The 11,727-nt window shown below is 37.7% G+C and overlaps 1 protein-coding gene across 2 annotated transcripts in view; it reads right to left on the bottom strand.

The window, feature by feature from the left end:
- PIK3C2A (phosphatidylinositol-4-phosphate 3-kinase catalytic subunit type 2 alpha) overlaps nt 1-11,727 on the bottom strand; it is a 101,554-nt gene that overhangs the window by 3,206 nt on the left and 86,621 nt on the right. For both annotated transcript variants that reach the window (XM_040989038.1, XM_040989039.1), the window contains 10 exons: nt 10,015-10,151; nt 7,927-8,096; nt 7,247-7,403; nt 6,674-6,783; nt 4,042-4,249; nt 2,595-2,719; nt 1,512-1,629; nt 1,351-1,423; nt 850-959; nt 638-763 (listed from right to left, as the gene is read on the bottom strand). In XM_040989038.1, coding sequence (XP_040844972.1) covers nt 638-763; nt 850-959; nt 1,351-1,423; nt 1,512-1,629; nt 2,595-2,719; nt 4,042-4,249; nt 6,674-6,783; nt 7,247-7,403; nt 7,927-8,096; nt 10,015-10,151 — 1,334 coding nt within the window. The remainder of the gene's footprint in view (nt 1-637; nt 764-849; nt 960-1,350; nt 1,424-1,511; nt 1,630-2,594; nt 2,720-4,041; nt 4,250-6,673; nt 6,784-7,246; nt 7,404-7,926; nt 8,097-10,014; nt 10,152-11,727) is intronic.

Raw genomic sequence — 11,727 nt, 5'->3', positions numbered from 1 at the left:
ATCAGTCACGATGATGGAATTTGCTTAAATACTTCTGAAGTGCGTTCTGTATTATAAGTGTGTTAGACGGCTTTATAGTTCCTTTTAATGTCTGACAGAGATGCACAAAAATAGATGCAATCATTGGATAAAAATAAAGAACCAGAAATTACATGGCAGTAAAACTTAAGATGAAAATAGCTAGCTAAAATGAGAAAGGAAGAAAGTGAGGTAAGATATTGTAATAAAATGATCTTGCAAAAAAGAAAGACCTTGTCTGACCTTGTCTGTCAGACTCATTAGCATCCTATTGTTCTGCTAGAGGCTTGGGGGAAAGGTATATATATGGCTGAATAAAGGGAGGCCAAGAGAGATCTCTTCCACCACTACTGGTCTCCTGTCGGTGTCTGACTCCCTGACCCTCGCCGTGTCCATGCTACCGGCTAAGTTGACCGGAACACTGCTTGTTGCCTGGGAAAGCACTGGAGACCCAGAAGAAGCTCCTGGATTTGAATTGGCACAGATCCAGCTCTTGCAGCCACTTGGGGAGTAAACCAGTGGATGGAAGATCTTTCTGTAAATCTGACTTTCCAATAAAAATAAACAAATCAAAAAAAAAATTAGGAAAAAAAACTTACTAGAAACGATTTTAACATACCATTTCATTGAATGTTGGATTCCTTGTTTTCCGTGAAATTTTGGTTTTACGTTTGGAAGTTTTATGAGTATCTGGAAGTAGGTATGTTTTGACATATGGATTTGGATCAGCCCCATCTTCAGTAACCTATAAAGAAAAGCAATCCTTAACAGTAATGCTTCCTACGTAAGTATAGGCTTATTCTACAATCAACCCTGTTTGTGATCACTCACAAGATCTTTGATGTGCATCACCATGATGAAAAGTGTACCATTTCGGTAAGAGACAGATAATTTCACTGCTCCTCCTATTTGCCCTGGAGTGGGACTGAAGGGACCAGCATCTGAAAACAAAAATATTTTCTTGTTTATTCTGTCTGAGCAGTAACAAAAAGCATTTACTTCCTGGGATAGTGCATGAGGCAAGGTGGGGGGAAGCAAAGAACCTCACAGGCAACTGATTTTTACTTCTATAGGGAAGTTAAATTCATCTAGAAATTGATTGGCTTGGGGAGGTCTTCAAAAAGTTCACAGAAAATGCATATATTATCATTCCAATGTTAATATATATGCTGCCGAAGCGAGCACCATCTTTTAATTCTGTTTTTCATTCATTTTTGAAGCACCGTCGTATGTTCCTATTTTCACTGCAGCAAAGTAAGATCACTGTCACTACTACATTCTCACTGAGAAGATACCAATTTACACATCATGACAAAAAAAAGACAAGCTCACCTGCCGACCTAGCTATTCCTTCAGCTTTCTCATCACGAAGTAAAGGGTGGAAAAAAGTACAAACAAGGTCACACTAGGATTGAAGAGAAAAAAAAGATTCATGAAACCTTGTGTAGCACAAGAAGCACAGTATGTTATTATTTCTTATTTAGGAAGCTCACCTCTGCCACATCCGCTGAAGCACTCATCAAACTCTGTAAATAACTGTTTAATTCAATCTTCCTTTTGGCTGCTACATCTTTTATGTGTGTTCTTCCCAGAACCATCCTATTAGGAAAACTACAGAACAAAAACATGGGATTTAAATCACTTCATCTTGAAGCATCAAGTACAATGCATACTTAGGATACACTTTTGCTTATACATACTTAAAGAGAGAAATCTTAAACTATTATAAATCAATTCTGTGATTTCTCTTCAAAGTACATGTGATAAAACTGTTCAATTACTAATTAAACCTTTATGAGCTATAGGCCAAAATATGAATGTTATACATTTCCTGTGCTTATTACTTATTTTCTATTATTCTCAATTTCTATATTTGTGAAAATATTTTACCAGATCTGTTATCTACAAAAATTATCACTTAATCATCCATAGATACCAGTAAAACCTACCAATAACAGATAACACGAGGCCTGGAAGAGTAACTTCAACTCCACTTACAGTAGTGGCAATGAAAAAGATGAGGACTACATACAGAAACATACTATCATGCTTTGCCTCAGCTGACTTGTGAAACCCAGACTGTAAAGAACATGAATCATTTGACCCAGGAAATTTATTGTTCACTGAGTTGCATTAAAATTGAGAGTTCCCAAAGGATACCAGATACAAAAGTAAGCACTAAGATTTTAATGAACAGTTTCAATGGTTGCTTCAGTTTTTTATATCAGAGATCAGATGGGCTCTCATGATTTCTGTAACCATTTAGCATCTGACTTTTAAAAACAAAGATTATAATTTATCTTGTGTTAGTTACTTTGGTACAGAAGATTACAAAGTCAAATAAATCTACAAGTCTGGCAAATCTCATATTTTAATATCTTGAACAGATACTCATTGCCTATTCACTCAACAAGAATTACAATTCCTTGACTATGTCTAGTTCTGCATTAGGTCCTTATGATACAAAGGAAATAAGTCAGATGTGGTCCATAGAATCTTTGTGTTAATACAAGGTTTTCATCCATATTTATAAACATTTCCTACAAAAAAAGGATTAACAATTGATGGGTACATACCCTGGTAACTTCCAAAGTGGAAAAATAATACTGAGCTTATTATGTAGCTCCTGAAACTCGTCAAATGTCCGGAAGACAAATGATGGTTCAAGCTGTCCTTCCCTCAAAATTCGGACTACATAAATCTGAAAAGAAATCACATACCCAAATGCATTACATTTATAATAAATTCCCCTTTCCTAATAGAAAAGAAAGTTCCTCTCCAAGTATTTTTAAAATTGGTAACATGTCAGCAATTGGAAATAGTAAATATAAAAGTCATGAAATTTATAGCTCATGTAACTACAGTCTAAGCATGATGATAATCATCGATGAGATAGAAAACTTGAAAGTGGAAGTTCATACAATAAATGCTCTTTCCATTTGTAGTGTATTTCTAATGAAAATACTAATTTCAAAAAGGACAAAGGCAAAAAATGTACTGAAAACTTATTTTACTGAAAATCTATTATGAAGTTACAGTACTTGAAATACAATATACAGGTATATAGATTCATACATTACCTTTAGAAATCCAGAAAGCTCAGATATGTATAAACTTAGTATATATGTGAAGGCAGCATTATAAGCCATTAGGGAAAGAATGATCCACTTAGTAAAATGGCATTAAGATAAAATACAGAAAGATTACTACTTTTAAAATGGACAGTGCTATAAAGTATTACCCAACAAAACTATCAGCACTAGGGTGAAAAACAACAGCAAAACTGATGGTGTCCCACTCTCAAGGACAGGAAGGTATAGTCACAATTCGGTTCTAAAACTGTGAGGATAGTACTTTACCAGAGAGCAGAACAGAAGATACACACTTTTTACTTCAGTATACTTCTTTATTGGCTGAATTTGTTAGAAGCAAGTTTTAACCTCTCAATTAAGAAAAAATTAAAGATAAAAGACTGAGAAAAACAGAGTAGCAATACTTGTATAACCTTACCTCTGAGAAGAATATCATTTAGTTCTCAGTACAAAGCAAGTTTACAAACAAACACATATATTTAAAAACTAGAGATGTTCCAATTATATTTGCATACTTTTCAATCACCCTTTTTATGAAACAAGCCTGAGTAGAAAGAATGCTTGGAGCTTTAAGAATATATTTACGTATTTGAGAGGAAGAGGGAGTGAGTGACAGGGAAAGCTCCTGTGAGCTGTTTCACTCACTCACCAGCTGCCATTAAGTTAATTCAGGTCTGCTATATGGTGGCAGGGACCCAATCATTTGAATCATTAGTGCTAAATCCCTCAGTCTGCATTAGTAGGAAGACAAAGTGAAAAGCCGGGGTAGGTACTGAAGCCAGACACTCAGGTATGGGTGGGATGTGGGTGTTTTAGCCACTAAGCCAAATGCCCACTGCCAAATGCTTAGAACTTTTGGGCAGAGGGAAGCACAAAGGGTAACAGTAATGTAATTACATCAATGGTCTACAAATATTGAAATCAAACTTACGTAATGTTTATCTGGGTTGTATTTCTTATGATATGTAAAGACAGAGACTTCCTTGATTCGACCATCTTGTCGGAAGGAGTATGTTTTTGGTGAAAATGAAAGGATGGGCTCATCGTTAGAAGGAACACCGGAAAAACGTAGCTGAGCAAGGTTGTGAATGAAGAAATTAAACTTTGTGGCGATGCTCCCCAAGCTTGATTCAATCAGCCTATGGAATAATCAGAGGGCTTGTTACCAAAAAACACTCATGAAGACATGCTTACTTTTTTTTAACATAATAAGAACACTTCTGTTCCTTTAATGAGGAGGCCAACTCTCTTTGTCAGGAATTCCCTTTGTTCTACAGGCCAAAGGCTTGTTAAAATACATTTCTTCCCAACAAAAAACTTTAGTACAAGAAATGACACTTGGTTTTCTTGAACCTTGTTGGATCAAAGATTAATTTAGCAACTACTAGACAGAAGATGGTTCTTACAATGTTGAGAAGATGATTTTTATCTTATTCATTTATAACAAAGCCAGAGGTGACAACTACTGGAAACTTATTTCCTATTAAATAGTAGAATTTAGGGTCAGGCCCATTTAAACAATCAAATTTTCACTCAGTTGGGAAAAGAAGTCTTAACAGAGTGGGAAGTTTGATGGACACAATTTGTAAGGCCTGGCAAAAACATTTTAGTCTTACAAAGGAAACAAAGACTTAGAAAAAAAGAGTATAGAAATGCAGAAAGTAGGAGAATCAAAATGAGAAGAAAATTTCAAACACAGGTTTGCGCTTTGCTACAAAATAAATGAATATTTGTATTCCCTCCAATTTTTATGTTCAACCCCACGTCCTAATGTTACTATGTTTGGAGACAGACCGGGTCAAAAAGTAATTATGGTTAGATGAAGTTATAAAGGTACAGCTTTGATCCTATAGAAGTGTCCTGAGAGGCAGAGACAAAAGCAGAGTCTGCACTTGCACTATCATGTGAGTATACAAGGAGAGGGTAGTCATTTGCAATCTGAGAAAGGAGCCATCACCAAGAACCACTAGTACCTTAATCTGGGACAACAAAACTGTGAGGAAATCAACTGCTATGGATTAAGCCCACAGCAAGTCTACACTCCAAGTAGATGAATACACGCCTGCTTTGTAATTTTGCCCAGGGAAACCAAAGAATTTTTAAAGCAAACAGAACTCATCTATACCTAAATTGTCGGGGTTAGTATGGAAGGCTGTATAAAAGTCAGCTTCCTTCCAATCATTTCAGCCCAGACTGCTGAGACTAGAGAAGTGCAGTGCAGTGTGTTATAACTCTTTCACTGCGAGGAAGAAGGCAAGAAAAAAAGGAGAAAAAAGAACATGAGCTCCATGTCCTCAGCCTTCCCCATGTGGCATTAGGATGATGTGGCAGTAGCAACCTGGTCACTAGAATTTTGGAATATCTTTTCCCCCAAAATTACTTTTAAGGCTATAATGACAAACACAACTGCCAGTCGTTAGTACATATAGTTCAAGCACTATGCTATCTATAAGGGATACTGTACTACAATACTGTCCCAGAGCTGGCTGTTAAGCACTGAGGATATCCATGCCAACTGTTAAGACAGAATTCTGAAGAACAGATTAGAACACATAATTTTAGAAAGAAGCTTTAAAGAAGTACATGGCACTGCAGAAAACATGTTTCTCAGAAAAAGGTCACAAGCAATTTTTTTATAATTGAAATAATATACTAAGCTTTGAGATATTTTGAGAAATTTTTTTTTTAAGATACATTTATTTTTACTGGAAAGTTAGATTTTACAGAGAGAAGAAGAGACAGAGAAGATCTTCCATCCCCTGGTTCATTCCTCAAGTGGCCACAACAGCTGGAGTTGAGCTGATCAGAAGCCAGGAGCCAGAAGCTTCTTCCAGATCTGCCATGTGGATACAGGGTCCCAAGGCTTTGGGCAGTCCTCAACTGCTTTCCCAGGCCACAAGCAGGGAGCTGGATGGGAAGTGAGGCAGCCAGAATATGAACCAACAGTGCCCATAAGGGATCCCAGGCATACAAGGCAAGGACTTTAGCCACTAGGCTACTGTACTGGGACCGAGAAATTATTTTTAAAAGCACTATTACAAATCTTTTGCATTTACTCAGTAAACTTTTGACAACTTACTGTTAATCATAACTTTTTCCCTGCAAAAAATTTTATATATAAAAATATTTTTCGGGCCCGGCGCAGTGGCGCAAGTGGTTAAGGTCCTCGTCTTGCATGCCCGGGATCCCATATGGGCGCTGGTTCTAATCCAGCAGCCCCGCTTCCCTTCCAGCTCCCTGCCTGTGGCCCGGGAAAGCGGTCGAGGACGGCCCAAAGCTTTGGGACCCTGCACCCGCGTGGGAGACCTGGAAGAGGCTCCTGGCTTTGGATCGGCATAACATTGGCCGTTGCGGCTCACTTGGGGAGTGAATCATCGGACGGAAGATCTTCCTCTCTGTCTCTCCTCTCTGTATATCCGCCTTTCCAATATAAAAAAATAATAATAAAAAAAATAAATCTTTAAAAAAAATATTTTTCTTGATATGACATTTATTCAAACTAAGGTAAAATTAATTAAGGCCAACTTATAACTGCTTTCTCAATATATTTAAATATGCCTGACCTAGTAAAGAAAATTGTTGCTTCTGCATCTGTAGTTTGGGGTTGAAGTGCATCTCTAACATATTTCAAATCTTGAACACTGGTAAGTTCTGGCAACCCTGAAGGAATCATCTATAGAAGAGAAAAAAAAAATGGTTACATTTTTGCTCCCCAACCTCCCTGAAAGCTGGTCAAGCAGTTAAAACCAAGAAAATAACTGCAGCTGTGAGGAGTTTGTTGGTGCTCTGGAGACCTACGTGATGATTTCACAAATGGGAACAGTCAAGGCCAAGGCATCCAAGCCGTGTGTTGGCGATCCAGGCCAGGGTAGGGCATAAAAGCTGTGACATGCAGGCTTCCCATTTTAAGGCCTCTGTTTTTTTATTACTGTATCAATTTTAGTCACAATAATCCTAGCAGAGCTTTCTTGGTTTTTGTCTTTTTACTTTTTACTAACAAATGATATACAAAGGTATAATCAGGTAGCTGACATTTATGACAACCGTAAATTTGTTCGAAAATCACAAAATTAATGTTTTTAGAAACACAAATGCATTAATATAAAATTATTTAAATGCTTGTCAAGAATAGTTACCAGTGAAAGGAGGTTAAGAAAGAGGTTTGTTTGCTTTCTTATTAAGTTGTACGCCTGACAGCAAAGGTCCACAAACAACTGGAAACGGATGGTGGGCTTTTCACCGCCATTAATGACGTAAGCCATATCGGAAGTCAGCACAAAAGGAGCCCGATCCCTATGCAAAATGAAGTACAAGCAAAGCATTAGTTACAAAAGATGTTCAAACAGTGCTGTAACTATTATAGGGCATATTAAACTCGTCTCTTGGAACTCTACAAATTTCCAACTAGGAAACTTCATATTAGGTAGTTTTGAATTTCTATGCTTAAAAAAATCACATTTTCAAGAAAAGTCATCACATAATGATTTCATTACTTAGAACTTACACTGCAATTCTCTCAATGTGCTATTTATAAATTCACAATTCCAAGGAGAGCACAAACACTAATTATAAATACATATAGAGAAAAAAAAAATCTGTACTGGTTGCCATTACACAAATGAAATTGTTTCTAACAGATGCAAGCAACCACAGCCTGCATCAAGTAAAATATGCCTTAATTCATTTCCACAACGTTTGCATAGACTCTTTGTGCATTCTTTACCGTAAGTTATCTCTCTGGGCCTATCTGCCACCCGTCTGCTCAGAGACAGCAAAAGCAAAACTCAGTCACAGCCCATAATAGCAACAGCAATACCTCTTGAAGCTACCAAACATCTGTGCATGGCCCAAAAACTTTCCAAAGTCAATGTGAAACATATGTCCTGTGCTTCGAAGCATTATATTGTCATTATGTCGATCACAGATGCCTAAAACGTAGGTGGCAACACAGCATCCAGCACAAGAATAGATAAAATTTTCTGAAGCCTGTAACAAACACATAAGATTATTTAAGAAAGGAATTATTTGTAAAAGAAGAGTAATTCATCACTGTTTAAAAATACTGCTGTAATTCACTCTACCAACAGGTATATAAACTGGGTTACAGTAATAAAAGCCAGCGCATTCCATTTCAAAAACAAAAACTCCCTTCTATAGGTCATCACTGTCCTTTTCTCCAGTGTTATTTCTACCTGACAGGGATCCTGCCAGTCTGTACATGAGGTAGGCATTGTCCTGGAACAGCTTTTAAGTATATTTGTAGAACACTGTTCTGCAGGTTCAACTATTTACCACGAATGATATCATTGGAACAAAATTAATCTGGATAGGAGAAAAACCTGTACTCTTCTGTTAGGGAGGACACGTATAAAGAAAGCATCCGAAAGCATCCAATTATAAAGACTAATGTCTTCTGCTTCCCTGCTTGCTGATTCTGTATTTGTCACCTATAAATATCTCAGGGGCCTTTAAGTAGTTAAAGAAGTCCTGTGAGTCTTGAGAACTACTAGAATTAGTAATAAAATACCATACGGAAGGACACAGTGAGATACAAAAAGTGAATGTCTTTATCTGAAACAGTAACAGTCTTGTTAATACTGCAAATAACACCTTTCTCTTTCTCTTCACATTTCACAGTAAATCTATGAGGTACTATTGCAAAATGCAACAAAGTTTTTTCCCCACATGCTAACTGACAGCTAATGTGTGATAAAAAACTTATGAAGGACCAATATTACAATACACAAATATTGGCCTCTGCTGCACTGCCTTTCCCAGGTCATAAAGGACACAATCTTACAGTTTAAAAGAGCCACAGAGAGCCAGCAGCTAATTGTCTCTAAAGAATGATGTCAACACTTAAATTGGGGTCAGCTTACATCATTATTTTAAGTGTTCTTGAGTCTTTCTTAAGCCAAATTAAGATATTAAGAAGGGGCCCGGCGCGATGGCCTAGCGGCTAAAGTCCTTGCCTTGAATGCGCCCGGGATCCCATATGAGCGCCGGTTCTAATCCTGGCAGCTCCACTTCCCATCAAGCTCCCTGCTTGTGGCCTGGGAAAGCAGTCAAGGACGGCCCAAAGCTTTGGGACACCTGCACCCATGTGGGAGACCCAGAAGAAATTCCTGAATCCTGGCTTTGGATTGGCATAGCATCGGCCATTATGCTCACTTGGGGAGTGAATCATCGGACGGAAGATCTTCCTCTCTGTCTCTCCTCCTCTCTGTATATCTGACTTTCCAATAAAATAAATAAATCTTTAAAAAAAAATACTAAGAAGGCATTACTATGTTAAGAGATTGATTACTCCTCAAATATAACTCAAATTGAGACTAAAACAATAGTTGACGTTTCCTAAAATAAGAGCTATGAATTATAAAATATTCCCTATGCAGTGCTTTATATATAACCTATTTAGTCCATTTAAAATTTTTATACTATTATAGACATGTATGTACCATAACACCACAATATATGCAATAATATTTTACTGTAGCAATCACTAAGGCAGTAAGAGGTTAAATAAGTTGCCCAAAACCCTGTAAGGGAATTTAGAGCATAAATTCAAGCCCAGAAATTTTGGCTCATAAACCCTGATCTTAACTACCACATGATGCAGCTATTTTCACTCACTTCCGTAACTTCTTCCAAAATCTTCAGGAACTACAACATTGTGAGTTATAAAAACACTTGTTTTGCTGACCTTTAAGTGCATGGAATATTTTTCTGAGTAATTCAACATTGGTTCCAGTAATATTCTTGCTATTAAATGCATTCTACTTTATATGCTTTTCAACAGTTTTTCTTATTTAGACTAAATGTCTATTTAGAAACTGAAATCATTTAAAACCTTCATAATATATTTTTGACACAGTTACTTAGAAAAAGGAGACAGGCTAATCACCTTTTCATATTCTTCTTCTGAGGGATTGTATTTCCTCAGCCACTCTGCAAGTGGTTTATCTTTAAAGGATCCTGTCACACCATATTCCACTTGGATTTTCCTGAGGGTATCTGAGGCAGGAACTAGCTCCACCATGCCTTTAACAAAAAATATTAATGTACGTGAAAACATTTTAAATTATAGCTTCCAATCTCCAATATAAGATGCCAGCTAGCAATTATCATTCTCAAAATTTGGCAGGCCATGCTAGAAGATGTAAATCATCAACATTATTTTTTATTTTCAAATTTACCCAATACATAAAGATTTGATTTGCACTACTTGAGACTGTAGTCTGTATATGAATGTGCTAAGCCCCAAAGAAAAACCAGTTTAAACTAGAAACTAGATTGATTTCACTAGTAAAGTTATTTATAAGATATGTTTTTCTATTTCAGTATGGAGATGTATTAAACCAGCAGCTTAACTTGCAGTGTAACAATGTCTGTACAAAGCAGTTTTATTTTGGAAAAAGGATGCTTTAGATTGAAAACAGATATGAAAGAACACTGAGATAAACTTTTCAACTGATTCAAGTTATCTAGATACTTAATATATGTATATGCTGCCATAATTTCAAGATTATCTTTTTGTATAAGATAATGCAGTCATGTCAAAATAAAAGATAAGGAAACATACCTGGTCTGGGCAAAGGACTGGAGGAAACAGTCAAAGCCTAGCAGGCTGGTGAAAGGGGGAAGAGTGGACTAATTGGGATCTTTACATCTCCCTCCCTCCCTTCCTTCCTATTTCATTTTTATTGGAAAGGCAGATATACAGAGATGAGGGGAGACAGAGAGTAAGATCTTCTGTCCGATGGTTTACTCAACAAATGGCCGCAATGGCTGGAGCTGAGCCAATCTGAAGCCAGGAGCGAGGAGCTTATTCCAGGTCTCCCATCCAGATGCAGAACACCAAAGCTTTGGGCCATCCTCAGCTGCTTTCCCAGGCTACAGGCAAGGAGCTGGATGGGAAGCAGGGCTGCTGGGATTAGAACCAACATCCATATGGGATCCTGGCATGTTCAAGGCAAGGACTTTTTAACCTCTTCGCTACTGCACCGGGCCCTATTATTGTTTCTTAAAGATTTATTTAGTTCTGATTGAAACACAAAACAGATTTACAGAGGAGAGACAGAGATTGGGATGGCCGAAATTGAACTGATCCAAACCCAGGAGCCAGTAGCTTCTTTTGGGTCTCCCATGTGGGTGCAGGGTCCCAAGGCTTTGGGCCATCCCTGTTTTCCCAGGCTATAAACCAGGAGGTGGACTGGAGGGGGAGCAGCTGGGACACGAACCAACATCCATATGGGATCCTGGTGAGGGTTTAGCTATTGAGCCATCGCAGCGGGCCCTATTTCAATTCCTGATAATGTGCATCATGGTAGGTAGGTAGCAAGTGATGGCTCAAACAATTAGGTTCCTGCCATCTGCATGACAGACCTGGACTGAGTTTGTAGCACCCATTTTGGCCACAGCCCAACTTTAGCTTTTGCAGCCATGTGAAGAGATTAACAGTGGATGGGACTTTGTAAGTTGAAAAGCTCATCTGGGTAAATTATTAGCTGGCTATGCGTGGATACTGCAAAGCATTTCTTGGGCTCTGCACAGAGCTCTTTTTAAGAGATTTAAACGGGCCCAGCACCTTGGCCTAGTGGCTAAAGTCCTCTCCTTG

The sequence above is a fragment of the Ochotona curzoniae genome, unplaced genomic scaffold (assembly GCF_017591425.1).
Source record: "Ochotona curzoniae isolate NIBS_2020 unplaced genomic scaffold, NIBS_Ocur_1.0 contig_517, whole genome shotgun sequence".
NCBI classification, from domain to species: domain Eukaryota; kingdom Metazoa; phylum Chordata; class Mammalia; order Lagomorpha; family Ochotonidae; genus Ochotona; species Ochotona curzoniae.
This window is presented reverse-complemented; position numbering and strand designations above follow the sequence as displayed.